Source organism: Helobdella robusta (assembly GCF_000326865.2).
Source record: "Helobdella robusta unplaced genomic scaffold HELROscaffold_13, whole genome shotgun sequence".
In the NCBI taxonomy this organism is placed as follows: domain Eukaryota; kingdom Metazoa; phylum Annelida; class Clitellata; order Rhynchobdellida; family Glossiphoniidae; genus Helobdella; species Helobdella robusta.
Window position 1 is genome coordinate 3,868,172 of NW_008703718.1, and position 16,015 is coordinate 3,884,186.

A 16,015-nucleotide genomic window follows, 5' to 3' on the forward strand; every position below is an offset into this window, starting at 1 on the left:
ACAACGGTATTGAATGGAAATCAGTAGATGTATTAAAACGCAAATCCGATACGTTATTAAGTTAACATATACATATGAATATATATATATATATATATATATATATATATATGTGTGTATATATATATATATATGTGTGTGTATTGAGAAAAAAAAGTTAACATATGTTAACATTAACATTTAAGTTAACATATGTTAAGTTGACATATAATATATATATATATATATATATGGGTGTGAGTGTGTAAAGCAGAGTTCGTGATATATGTTTATAGTTCAAAGTATTTGAACGAGCATCAATCAATCTAACTGTTTGTAATAAATGGTTTGTCTATCTTCATTCCATCACTTACACGCACGCACGCACACACACAAACACACACACACGCACACAAAAACACACACATTCACCGTTTAACTTAACAATTATCGTTAGGACGACTCGTTTCGTCGAATTCTCATTTGCATCGTTATCGGTTAAGTTGCTGAAGTTGCTGACTACTTAATTGGTGCACGAAGGAAAGCCAACATTTAATTTCATATATTTTTAGCCGGATTAATTGTGTAGAATGAATAAGTATAGAAAGAGTTAGGAATCAACGCGTTTTTATGCTAATACGTCGTTGTATACAAGGGCACATGTTTTCTAGCACAAACACAAAGACACACGCGCACACAGATGCACACACACGCACACACACACAGACACACACACACACACAGACACACGCACACACACACACAGACACATATGTATAAATAATGTCAATAATTGTATAACTATATATATATATAATATTGTAACCATGAGACATTTCAACAACAAAGGGTGTGTTTATATGGTATGGTAGAAAGACGGAGCAAATGGATTTTGATGGCTTGCACGTGCACTGTCATCGTCGGTGGCTACTTGCGTCTGCCTGAGAGTACGCCTGTAAACCTGTTACCGTCCGTTTCGTTTGATCGTTTCGTTATTCTATTTTATTTTATCGTTTCGTTTTGTTAAAGTTGTACACCATTTTAAATGATTGCCGCCTGCGAACTTATTGGTTGTAAGCTCGTTTACAATAAAAAAGTTGTATTATTATTATTTGTTATAGTTAATATTTATAGGTATTATAGGTTAATATTGAGTTATAGTTGATATTGTTAATGTTTTCATTTTCAACAGTTTCGTTATTTGATTTCTCTTAAGAGTTTGAATAGTGAATGAATGAAGAAAATAGTAATTGACATTGAATTGCAATTAGTCATTGCGTATCACTTCTCATCATTTGAGACGTTATTTCTCACATCACCAATAACATCCACACACGCGCTACACACGCACACACATTCTCTTTCTCTCTCTCTCTTTCTTTCTCTGATTTTTTTCACAATTTTTCTCATTTTTTTCTTATGCCGTCATCTGGTTGCATACTTACAGGAAATAATAGCCAATGAAACTTGAAATTTTTTAACGGAATAAAATGTAAAAATATTTACAATGAAATTAATCAATAAAAACTCCCGTAAACTAACAAAGATAATATATCCAAAAACCATTCGATACGATACCATCGTGAAAAAATGATACACATTTATAAAATGTACACACTCATGAAACTTTACTTTTTAAATAATGGCAATCGATATTGTTATATAAATATTATATGTTATATAATATGATATTAATATGTTCTTACACATTATTATATATAAGAGTCAGAACTCAAAGTGATTTAAGATGTCTTGAAATAAATAAAAGTCATGTTCTTTTGTAAGCTTCAATGTTTGTATGTATGTATATGTGTGTATGTATGCGTGTATGTATTTATGTATGTATGTGTGTGTGTGTGTGGCTTCAAACGGGTGGTGGTGGTGGTGGTGGTGGGTGTGTGTGTGTGTGTTTTCAGTTATTCATTCAAATTATAATTTCATTGTTGAATGTATGCGTTCCAACCGGATACAACTTTTTTTTTGTTGACAACTTTTAAAATTATTAACGTAACAAAATTTTTTTGGAATTTAATAAAATGATAATTCATGAAAAAGAAACATAACTGCTAATAAATGCTCGTTTGTATTACACGTATGTATGTATGTATGTTTGTGTATGTTTTGTGTTGTACCATTGTTTTTATGTTTGTGTATGTTATAAATATAACATAAGTAAACGCGTATGTGCAGATGCTAATGTAACCTATGTCTGAGAGTATATACGATAAAAAATACAACCAAGAAAAATATTGAAAATTGCATTTCTAAGAAAACAAACAAGTAAAGAAGAAGAAGAAGCAATTATTTGAACGGCATTTAGTGAGAAGCCCCCTCGCCACGTCAGGGCAGCCGTTCATGAAGGGGATAATGATAAAGATCCTCAACAGAAAGCTTAGCGTTGTATGCACCTCAAGTTGCTTGGCCATATAAATGATCCTATCTACCTACTTATCTAACTTATGATATCTTAGAGTGTATATGCGTATATGTGTATGTTAACGCGTTACAGATTCCAGGTCACTTCGAATCAAACTTACCCTGTTCAGTTAGAAGGAAGGATAATAACTTACGCTGCCTACCTGTTTAACAACATTAATGTTGTATATTTTCCATCTATCCTACCTACAATTAAAATTATCCCTATCTAACTTACTTAACAAATTTTAATTTAACGTGTATGTTTGAGTATTTGTGTTGAATAACGCATCTCAAAAATAAATGAATAATAATGTCGGTAAAATAAACAAATAAGGATAGAAATAATATTTAACTTGACTAAAATAAGATATAACGAAATTTAACTAAAATATAACTGTTTAGTTGGTAGATCGGTTGTTTCGGTGGTTGGTTGGTTGACTGTTTGGTTGGTATGGTGTGTGTGTATGTGTGTGTGTGTGTGTGTGTGTGTGTGTGTGTGTGTGTGTGCCAGCTAATGTACTTGAAAGAAACCGCTCCTTTCTTACATTACCATTTTAGAAAAAAATTTCGTTTGTGTATGTGTGTGTATGTGTCTGTATGTGTGTGTATTTGTTAATTTTATTGGTGGCTATTTTGTGACACTATTTGTTTGTTTGTTCGTTTGTTTGTTTGTTAATTTATTCATTCATTTGTTTGAATATTTATTACAATTTGCATATAATATTTGAAAAAAAGTTTGATGAGTATCGAATATGCTGATTACCTAACAATAGAACGTTTTCAGTGGCTATCAGGCTGTTAAAAATTATTAAAAATCACGTCAGCGTGTGTTTGTGTGCGTGCGTGTGCGTGTGTGTGTGTGTGTGAAACCGCATGTTTGCATAATTCAAGACAAAATTAGTTCAAGACAAATTTAAAAAAATTATTAAACAAACATGTTAATATATTAAACATATTAAACAACATCTGTTTTGGCTTCAAAATAACAAATAAACAAATGAATAAAAAACTGAAAGAAAACTTTTGAAAGCGTTATCGAAATAGCGCTTTCCATGAACAGCACTTGGTGGAAAGCTCTTCCGCCTCGTCTGGGCAGCTGTCCATGAGGGAGAAAATGTTGGCAGATGACGGCAGGGCTATTACACCACCCCATACACACCGATGAATGGATGAACGATTGATAAATTTAAGTAATATAATAAGATAAATAAGTTATATAATAAATATATAAAAAGTTAAACACACACACACAAAATAACAAACAAACAAAATAAACAAACAAACAAACAAATAGACAGACAGAGAGACGTTTAAAAAAATATTGGTATTGGATGAAATTTTTGTATAATAATCACTCAAGGCAGCACGCACCTATCTATTTATAAAATCACGTACCCAGCCATTCACATTGAAAAGCTCACTTAGACGCGCGTCACGTAGACATAAACTACACACACACACTCATACTAACACACATACACACCACACACACACATACTAACAAACATACACACCACACACACATACTAACACACATACACACCACACACACACATACTAACAAACATACACACCACACACACATACTAACACACATACACACCACACACACACATACATACATACTAACACACACTTATACACAAACTCACACACACAAACGGATATTAATAACTAACCTTACACACACACACAAACACACATAAATATATAATTATATAAAGGTATGGTATGGCATATAGGCATGCATGTAGCATAAAGCTCGCCGATTACTATATGATATTTCATATGGTTGCATTAATATACGGGTGTATCGTTGTATGTATGTATATGTATGTATGTATGGACAAATGTATGAATATATATTGTATGTACAAATGTACCCACGTGTTCATCATGTATATGTATCTTTGTGCACACCCTATATGCGTATGTATGTATGTATGTATGTATGTATGTATGTATGCAGGTATGTATGTATGTATGTATGCAGGTATGTATGTATGTATGTATACGTAAATGATGCTATATGTGTATGGTATACATGCATGTACTTATGTGTTCATATGTATGTTTGACTGGCATATGTAATATGTTTGTATGTTTGTTTGTTTGTTTGTTTGTATGTTTGTACGTATGTATGTATGTATGTATGTATGTATGTATGTGTGTGCGTGTGTGTGTGTGCGTGTGTGTGTTTGTGTGTGCGTGTGTGTGTGTGTGTGTATAATGTGTATGTAGGTATAGCTATAGAGTGGTAATGGTAAAATGGTACTGAATGTTCTATCTGAATGTATGCTTAATATGTTGAGTATTTATAATATAAGGCAAGTAAGCTGAGTAGCTTTTACTTGCTTCAGTGTTTATTTTTCTCTATATGTATGTTTACATTTCCACATAAATATACAAAATTATGTATATTATGTGTGTATGAATGTATGTACATATATATATATGTGTGTGTGTGCGTGCGTGCGTGTCTAAACCATCACGTTAAATTGTGCGTGAAAAATTAATTACGTACCTGCTTCTCTCAAAATTTTTATTGATTTTTTTTGTTTATTGATGCCGAGGTTTTGAACAATAATTTCTTTAAAAAATTTTGAACGATTAATTTAAAATATATTAACTTAATATTATTTTAATAAATAATTAACTCTGATTTTTTGTGTGATATTTTAATTAAAATAATAAAATAAATAAATTTTTAATTATCTAGCTTTTTGGATACCTCTTATCATGCGTCGTCATTTTAATTAATTTTAATTATAACGGAGTTGACAAAACTAGGTGAGGTAGTGATAGTGATGAAAATTTATGTGTGTGTGTGTGCGTGCGTGCGTGTGTGTGTATGTGTACCCATCTTTGTATAATTTATAATCACTGTATGTACATCAGAACCCCACATATGTAGATACAAATTTTAATTTTTTTTCTTTTTCAAATTAACTCCATAATGGGCATAACAATATCATGATGTCATGCATTATCATTTATCAGTTATATTAGAAGCTTCAATAGTTACATATTAACATACATATATGTGTGTGTGTGTATATATATATATATATATATATATATATATATATATATATATACTGTATATACTGTACGTACATGTCTATGTTTTGGTACGACCAACATTTAACACATAACATCTTCATAAATATTAAATAAATAAATATCTTGTTTGAGTTCCTCATCGTCGTTCATTTTGTGCTCGTTGTTCTGGCCGATGCGATTTCAATTATTAAATTAGAAATTCATTAAATTCTTCTCTTATAATTCTTCTGATTACAATTATATTGTAAATAGATTGCCTTCTAGTGTTGTTATCTTCCAATTTTAAACATTAAATTAAGACGGCCTATTTAGGTTGTCTTTTCGCGGGTGCGGTGCGGATATGAGCAGTGCAGATGCTGGTGGTTGCGGTTGGGAAAAATCTTCTCTGCTTTGGGCTCTAATGTATATGTACTTATTTTTGGCTATGACGTTTGTACGTTTTACTGTATCTGTGTTTTTTTTTTGTATTTTGTGTATCGTGTATGTATGTGTTTGTATATCGTGTTATTTTCTACATTGTATGTGTGTATTTTATTGTTAGAAGGTATTTTTTTCTTACGTGTGTGTATTTTTTTGTATAAACGTATGTTTACTTCAAACAAACACAAACATCAATTTTGTTTGTTTGAACGATTATTTCTACAGAAGTTAAAACATTCTTCTTTATTGGAAAGCGATTTATTAGTATAGAAATGGTGTAGTATTATCATTTATTTATATTGTATAAATATGAATGTATGTATGAATGAATGGATGAATTATGAACATTATGCGTATGTATTGTATGTAATTTATCTTAGGTGAAGCATTTGCTTGTTTTAAATTTCCTGTAAGAAAAATGATTGTATTTGTATTGTATTGTATATTAGTGTTTAAAAACATTTTTTTGGAACGATCAATTCACTTCCTGTCTCCAGATGAATGACTGACATCTGCCGAGATTATTTCTACTAGTCGATTCGAATTTGTTTCGCTATAAATTGTTATAATATATTATAATGTATTAAAAATAAAATCGTCATCATCACCAGCTACCAGTTATGTAATCAGAACACGAACAACATACGCACGTACACACACACACACACCCACGGACACAAAAAAACACATACACAAAGAAACACAACTCAGTAGCTCTTTACAATATCAATTTGACGTTCAACAGAATAACAATTCGATGAATTTTTCAAATAGTTTTCATAACCAAATACATTCAAATAAATACATAATTAAAATAATTAATTAGTTAGTTAATTAATTAATTAATTAATGAAAAAATAATTAATTCAACAGAGATCTACAAAAACACATTTTTGTCTGTAGGGAGATTGGCAAATAAAGTAGTTCGCCATTTTTTGTTAGTTATATAGCGATCACACACACACCCTTCTTTCTCTCTTTTTCTCTCTCTCACTCTTCTTCTCTTTCTCACTCTCACATACACACGCATTGATCGTAGAAAAAAATTGCTAAATACTGCCACGTACTTAATAAAAAAAATAAAAAACAAGACAAAATGCGGTCAAAAAATTAGTTCAAGTCACGGGGAGAGATAAAATTAGATTTAAGCTTGATACAACATTCTATATTAAAAGCATTAAATAACATAAATATTTTAATTTTTTAATAATAATAATAATAATAAAATTAATAGTAGTAGTAGTAGTAGTAATAGTAATAATAATAATAATGATAATAACTTTGGTGACTTCCGTGTTTGCTAGTTCACCTGCTATTATTACTATATTGGTGTACTACATCTTTCGCGCCATTTTTTTTGCTAGCTATTTTATAAAACATTAAAATACCATAACCATTAATAATAACAACAACAATAATAATAATAATGGGAACATCTTTTATTTCTCACCATAAAAAAACAGACAATGATAAAAATACACACATATATAGATAAATATATATATATATATAATGATAAAATTTTTAAAAATTGTTTAAAATAATAAAGGTTAAGACCATTTTGCTCATTGTGAAGTTAAGTGCAGAACGGTGAAATAATAATAATAATAATAATAATAATAATAATTGGAACACTTCTTTTATTCAATCAAATATCATAAAACATAATAATAGTAATAATATAATAATAATAATAATAACAACAACAACTATAATAATAATATTATTATCAATTGTGTTGTAACAATAACAAAGTAGCATTAGCGACAACAATAAAACATTTTATATCGTTGTATTGGCTTGACTATGTTAATACATTTTATAACAATGTATTGGCTTGACGATGATAATTACAATAATGATAATAAATAGTTAAAAATAACAACAACGAAAATATTAGCAAATCCGAAAGTGTACACTTGTAGTATGGAGCACCGCTGGATGGCAAATACTGGTCGTATTTCATATTCTTCTAATTCATTATTTAAGAATAATTTAAAATACAACGCCACGAACAAAATTTCATATTTTCAGGTTCATTATACTGCATGTTTTTTTTATCAAAATTTTAACATTTTTTAAGGTATGCCTTATCGCTTATCTACACAATTTTTTTTATATCTGCATAGAATATATATACCACCCAAGTCCTATGTAGATAATTGTGTATGATACATACACACATACATACACCATTGTGTATGTATGTGTGTGTGTGTGTGTGTGTGTGTGTGTGTGTGTGTGTGTGTGCAGAAGCTGAAAGAAACATAGAGAAAAAAAGTGATAGACTGATGAGAGGGTTAAAAAAACAGACAGAGACGAATTTTAGCTTTTCACAATTACATCATCCGCCCACTCGCTAGTACCACTTAAAAACTGTTAATTCAGATGTTCATCGATTACTTTCAGACTTTTTTTTTTTCTTTGCGTTTAACTTATTATTCTATGTACAATCCTGTGAATCGTCAAAAAGCTGCTAACAAATTTTTACATTGCAGTTTTTATTTCAACTGTACGTGTATGTGTAGATGCACATGCACACATATGAAACAACACAGACACACACACACACACACACACACACACACACACACACACACACGTATACATGAATATAATTATGATAAATTCCCATATATATTTACATACATATAACTGCATTTGTTTTATTTTATTGACTAATGTTTAACTAAGTAGGTTTGTCTATTCATCTATAATAATGCCTGCATCAGCACAGCTATAAATAAACCATTCTGTGAACAATTTTTTTAAAAATTTTGAGACATTTCATTTCAATAATAGAACAAATTGATATAATTAATTATTAATTGAGAGAAATAAGTCGAATGTGCATGCATTAACGTGTAATAAATGACTATTCTGAGGGGCGATATAGTACCAGTTAGTAGCATTAATCAACTAACTTAAAAATATTTATAATTTTTTTTTTATAAAACTCATTAACGGTAGTTATCAACTTTGAAATATTTAAACCTGTAAAGCGTTAAATAAGCATCGAATCATTTTGATAAAGTTATAAAGAATGAGAAACGCTTTTCCTTTTCGAACAAGTACGCATACTTAACCCAGCATTTTGTTAAGGCGTTCAACATATAGCCACTCATTACTACGTTACTACATTACACGTGTATTTACTTATACATATATGAATTTTACGTACATATACAATACACACGCGCGCACACTCACACACGCAGACGCACACATGCATCGTACATGTAAATATATACAAACACACATACATACAGTATATGCATGCACATACCTACCTACAGGCAGAGGCTGAAAGTTTTGTGAGAAATTTTTGCCATAATGTGCTGTTTGGTGTGTTATTTGTTATGTTATGTTTGTATGTGTGTTACATGTTTTTTTTTCATTGTGTTGTTAGTTTGGCGTTGTGACTCTTTTATTTTTTTATGTTTACGAACTTGCCCGCCTATATATATATATCTTTGTAGGTGTTTGTGTCTGCGTGCGTGTGTGTCTGTGTGCGTATGTGTCTGTGTGGGTGTGTGTCTGTGTGCGTGTGTGTCTGTGTGCGTGTGTGTCTGTATATATACACACACACTAGTTAATTATCATCCGGTTTGTTTGCATGCTGCTGAATAATTATGCATGAGTTTCGTTTTGTATCGATACATGATATAGTTTTTGTATTATTTTGTATTATTTTTGAGTTTCGTTTTGTATCGATACATGATATAGTTATATATAAAATATTTATCAGTGTGTGTATATGTAGATATTAATATATCCAAGTATGTGCTTATGGTAATTGTTTGAAGTATAAATGTTAAAAATGTCATAGATGTGTAAGCAGATACGTTAAAGAATAGGATAGAGTCTCGCCCTACGTGTCTTCGGCGTTGCTTTAATTTTACATTTTCTAGTTTTTGAACATGAGTTGGTCTTAATTGTTTAATTCATTAATATTTCTACAATAATTTTTTCAAGAGTTCAGCAAATTTTGTCTTATTTTGTGCCAGTTTCATTTTGTTTTTTGCGTATTTATTTTCATGTTATATATGTGTGTTTGTATGGTCTTGTATATGTTTTGTTTGTGTTTTGCATTTTGTATGTGCTATTTTAGCTTGGTAATCTTTCAATGTCTTGCTTGTGGGGCTATTTTCTGCGTTTTTCAAAGTTTATATTAATATCTTTAGAGGAAAACGTTTCATTATACTTATCAATAAGTATGTGATTCATTTTTTAATCTACCCAATGCTTAAGAATTTAAATCATTTCGGTACCGAGAAATGTAGTTATTCTTTGAGCAACTTTGCGAGCATGGAAAATGTAATGATTGTGGCCCACCCAAAAATAAGCTCGTGCTGAGAACTGCCCGACATTGTTTTAAAGAAATTTGACAAATCTCTAAACCACTTATAGAATCGAATATAGTTGAATGTGATTAAACATAGTTGTATATTATTATTGATCCCGGCTCAATAATAAGCTAAGTTTGTCAAAACTTATTGCAACTATTAATAGTAGAACTGTTTCTTTTGTTTGCGTGTACACACACCACAAACACACACACGCAAACCACACACACACACACACACACACACGCACTACGCAAACACACACACACATGCACACGTACTCAAAATTACAACTAATACAATGACATTTAAATAACAGTAAAACAATACAGGTTTCGAATACCGCGTGTATCTGGTTATATATATGGTTATTTCATAGACAGCTATACCACACGTTCGTTCAGTAAATACAATATAAGATACGAAATACGTTTACAAGTGAACTATTTCAATCTGCAGTTTTCGTTGCATTTGACGTTTTTGCTGTTTTAAAAAATGAATTTTGTTGAGTGTTCTAAAGTTGAAGCTTCGTTGGTTAGTAACCTTCGGCTAATAATTTCATTGCATGTTATTTTCACATATTTTTTCATTTCTTCTAGCCCAATCCAAAATGCAGTTGCAATACAATTCAATTAAAAAATGTTGCCAAACAGTTATTCAACCCGAACATCGTAAAAAAAAGTTATTTGTTTGAAAAATGCTTTTAAAGGAACTATTCCCAAATATAATTCAATTTAAAATTTTTTTCTTCAAAAAATTGCTCCAAGAAAACAAGACGTATGATTTGGTGGGTTCTTTTCTTATTTCAATCAGTACGTCTTCTACTTGATAACAACTGCCTAACGTAACAACACATGCTAACTAACAGAGAAAGGCTTGCCATATATTTTAGAAATTGCGCTATATAAATCAGTTTGATTGATTGGTTGATTGAATAAATTGATGAATAAGCCAGTAAATGATTGTATAAACGAACTAGTGAATGTATGATTGAATGAATGAATGAATGAATGCATAAATAAATTTAATGATTTAAGAGATTATATTTGACAAATGATATTTTTTTTGTCTTTTCTATCTTTATTATCATAAATCAATTTCATTTCTCTCCTTCTCTCTCTTTCTCTCTCTCTCCTTCTCTTTATTTTTTTCTCTCTTTTCCTCTCTCTCTTTCTCTCTCTCTACATAATAGTTTCAAAATGGAACTGTATCGCACGTAATAACGTTTTAATACAAGTTGTATGGTTTGGTGACTCCCATTAAAAAGCGTCTTATGCTACTATCAAATATTTTTTCTCTACATCTGATATCGTTTCTCTCTCTCTTCTGCCTCCCCCCCTCTCTCTCTCTCTTCTCTCTCAGTCACACTCGAAATTCCAACGAATCACAAACAGCTGAATATATAAGTATTGCATTAAAATTTATTATTACCAACATTCTTCTTTATTTAACAGTCGCTCTGCGGAAATTGAACTATTCAATTTTTGTTAAAAATTGGATAATAAATTGCATTGTTTGCTTTAAAGAAATACCACTCATTTCATATATTAGAGGGAGAGAGAGAAAAAAGAGAGAGAGAGAGAGAGAGAGAGAGAGAGAGGGAGAGAAAAAGAATATCTATATATATATATATACCATGTTTTGTTGGTAATAGACCATAATTTTAACATATTAACGCCAAACATTCGGTAGAATTGATAGAATATTGTAAAAATATATATATATATATATATATATATATATATATATATATATGTGTTTAGTATCTAAATATATATATATATATATGTATTTAGTATCTAAATATGTATATAATTTTTAAATATAGCAGCAAATCATTTGAAATATCCATATCTCATAAGCAGCACTTGAGAAAAAATAACGCGAAGATAACGAATGAAACTTGGAGGGCAAGGTATATCATCGTTAAGAATGCCAAATGTTCAAATTTTTGTTGGATCAATTAATTAATTAATTAATTAATTAATTACTTAAATAATTAAGTTATGTACTTATTCATTCATTCATTTAGTCATTGTTCATGATCTGTATATATGTTTGTTTAGACATTGTATTTGGACAAAATTATAAACGTTGAACGTAAAATTTACATGTATATTCTTTATTCTCATATGCAAATTTGCGTGTGAAGTAATACATGTACATGTACACACACACGCACACACACACACATATATAGTAGAGCATACATACATACACACATACATACATACATAGAAACATAAATACATACATTTATATATACGTAACGTAGATGTTATACGCATAGCTATTGATCGTGGCTAAAAAGTACACACGCACACAAATACACTCAACTGGCACTCATACGCGTGCACACGTGCGTGCCTATGAGTGGAATATTTTATTTTCATCGATTTAGAATATTATTGTTTATTATTATTATTTATTATTTAACAGTACTAGAGATTTTTATTATGATTAGATTTTTTGACTTCTTCTTTTTGTAACTTATTATCTGGTGTACAACTTAGCAGTGTAATCCATACATTTGTGCGTGCGTGTGTGCGTGCGTGTGTTAGTATGTGCGTGTATAGACATATAATTGTCTGACGTCGATGCTGTAACGTCACGTAGCACGGCCGCCGTAGTTTGGCGACACCGAAGGTATAATTACACTGCTCTCCACTGCAACACCATTATACTTCCAATTACTTATTAATGATTAATCAAATTTTAATTGAAAATTTTATTTAAAATTTTTATTTACAAGTTTCGAATCAAATTTTTTATTTTTTAAAATTTATTAATTATTATCAAAGGTGTCACTTCAACTTTTGATTACATGGTAATATATACCGGATGATGTGCAAAAGTGGTGAAACGGGTTGCAAGCGGCTGTAATGGTTTTTCGCAACGACAACGATTTTTATTTTATTTATCTTTATTATAGAGCTCTGACATGGGCGAAATTGGTTTACAATATAGTATAATTATATATAATTATAGAGGAACCAAAGTCTATAGGATACATACGCACTGCCCGCATACATATTTTGTAGTTCAGTTAGTTTAGTTAAGTTCTATAGTTTTTTTGAAATTCGAACAGACTGTTTTCGAATCAGGTCGCCGCGCAGTAGCATCGCGAGCCATGGCGCTTCTACCGACTGAGCTAACTCGCCGACCGGTAAGTTTATTCCGTCGTATAGAACGCCGAGACTACATCATAACATCAATTTGCTGCTGAATAAGAATCACAACAATGCCAATTAACACAACGACAACAACAATAACATCAACAAATAATCACAACAACAAAGACGTCAATATTAATGGCAGTAACATCACTAACAACAATAACGTCGTTACGATATAATATAATAATATATTTATTTAAATGAAAGGTTTCTTCTTTAAAATAATAATCCTAATAGTATTATAAATAATTATAGTAACAACAACAAAAGCAAGAATAATAGCAATAATAATGATAATAATAATAATAATAATAACACGTTAGCAAACAAGCCGGCTGTTGGTCCATCACGCGAAGCAATGAATAGACCGCAAATAAATTTTCTTCCAATTCCCACATTCAATAGTAGCAATAATAATAGTAATAATAATAATAAAAAAATAATAATTATTACTAATAATAATAATAACAACCGATAATAACAATAACAGTTATTCCCCCCTCTTCTTCTTATTATTATAACAACGATTATAGCTACATCATTGGTGATAATAATAGTGATGAAAATACCAAATAGTTTACTTCGTGGCAGCGAGCTCATGTTTGTACCTGCTTGCTTATATATGCACATACACACGCACGCACCACACACAGGCACGCACACACGCGCACACACATACACACGCAAAAACACACATACCTGGACATTCTGCATATTGGCTGTCTTAAATGAAAGGTTTTTTTTAGCTAATGTTCATTTAGTATAGATTTTATTGAACGTTTATTAGGCACGCTCAATAAATTAGTCTTCGATGTATTAAATAAAGATCTCTGTCATGTTTTCGATGCGTAGCTATGTTGGCTGGTAGATACTGCATGTAATTGAGGTTTGTGTGTATTTATTTATTTACAAATGTTCCTGTAGATCTTATAGTTATTAACACACAAACGCATAAACACGTACGCCACACACAGACACACACATGCATGTATATATATATTATATAAATATGTGTGTTTTGTCCGTGTGCGTGTGTGTGTGTGTGTGTGTGTGCGTGTACGCGAGTCAGTATAAATGTTTAAATATAATAAATGCTTTTAATTTTTTATAACTTATTTTTAATTAATAGTGACTTTGTTTATAGTGTTAAGTTTTAATATGTAGAAAATTTTTATTTTTGTGTTAAAGGATCGTTACGCATTGTTATTCACGTACTGTGTGCGTGCGTGATGTATGTGCGTGCGAGATGTGTGTGCGTAATGTATACGTGTGATGCGTGCGTGCGTGTGTGTTTATACTGTTTTTACCGTTGGTTTAGCAAGCATCGAGTAATTAGAGATACTAAAATATATTGTGCACGTTATATATATATACTCAATATATATATATATATATATATATATATACTTAATATATATATATATATATATATATATATTTATATATTTGTGTTAAAATATATATGACTATATGTATGTGATTGTGTGTGTGTGATTTTATGTGTGATTGTGTGTATGTGCGTTTGGTATAGATGCATACACGTGTATGTTTTTTCTTTTTGCGTGCATATGACTTGTACATTTTTATATGTATATGTGGTGTAGGAAACATTCATAAATGTACGTTTTATAGACAATGTATGCCTATAGGAGCTTTCAAGTGCATGTACGTACAATGTATACAGTATGTATGTATGTATGTATGTATGTATGTATGTATGTATGTATGTATGTATGTATGTATGTATGTATGTATGTATGTATGTATGTATGTATATATGTATGTATGTATGTATGTGCGTATATATGTATGTACGAACGTATGTATGCAATGTATGTACGTTTTTATATCATGTTCGTATTCCTAGTTGTTTGTCAAATGTAAATTTATCGTACTAGCGAACATCTATCTATCTGTTATTGTTATTGTTTGCTCTGTCTACGTTTGCTAGTGTTATTATTGTTATTGTTGCAAAATTTTTGTTGTTGCTGGGTGTTTTTCTGATGTTTTTGGCTTCGTTGATGTGATTATGGCTGTTTCAAGTCAGCACTTCGTTCATACTGTTAAGCGTTGGTGTTGTTAATTCATTCCTGCAGTTTGCAATGTGAAATAAGTTTTGCTGTGTTTTATGACCACGGCGGCAAATGAACCATAGCATCAAATTCTTCATCACTTTACATATTTTATGCAGATTTCCAAGCTAAAACTAAAGTTCAACAGGGTGAAACTAACTCACGGACATTGTAAATGAATATTCAGTGAAACTTTAGCCCCGCCTACCGATGACGTCATCATGAACGAGGACTCAACATCAGCATCCATCAGCTCATCATCTGTCGCCACGTCATCCCTTCTCCATGTTCCCTCGCAATGGACTGGCCATAAAATGTTCGGCCAGTCCAATAGTGTCACTCATAATTTCTCATCGCTATCTATATCGTCTTCTTCTTCTTCATCATCATCATCGTCTTCATCTTCATCATTTTCGTCTTCTTCATCGTCATCGTCACCATCGCCTTCATCATCATTTTTGTTATCATCATCGTCATTCTGTTCAACGTCAGCCTCATTGTTACCCTCGTCGGCATCATTGAGTGTTCATTCGACTCTTAT

The 16,015-nt window shown here is 30.8% G+C and overlaps 1 protein-coding gene across 1 annotated transcript in view; it reads left to right on the forward strand.

The window, feature by feature from the left end:
* Positions 1–13,356: 13,356 nt before the first annotated feature.
* The window catches only part of HELRODRAFT_168554 (hypothetical protein), a gene marked incomplete at both ends in the record, with an annotated part of 7,273 nt that continues 4,614 nt past the window's right edge, over positions 13,357–16,015 (forward strand). Inside the window, one exon of the mRNA XM_009014397.1 lies at positions 13,357–13,392. Coding sequence (XP_009012645.1) covers positions 13,357–13,392 — 36 coding nt within the window. The remainder of the gene's footprint in view (positions 13,393–16,015) is intronic.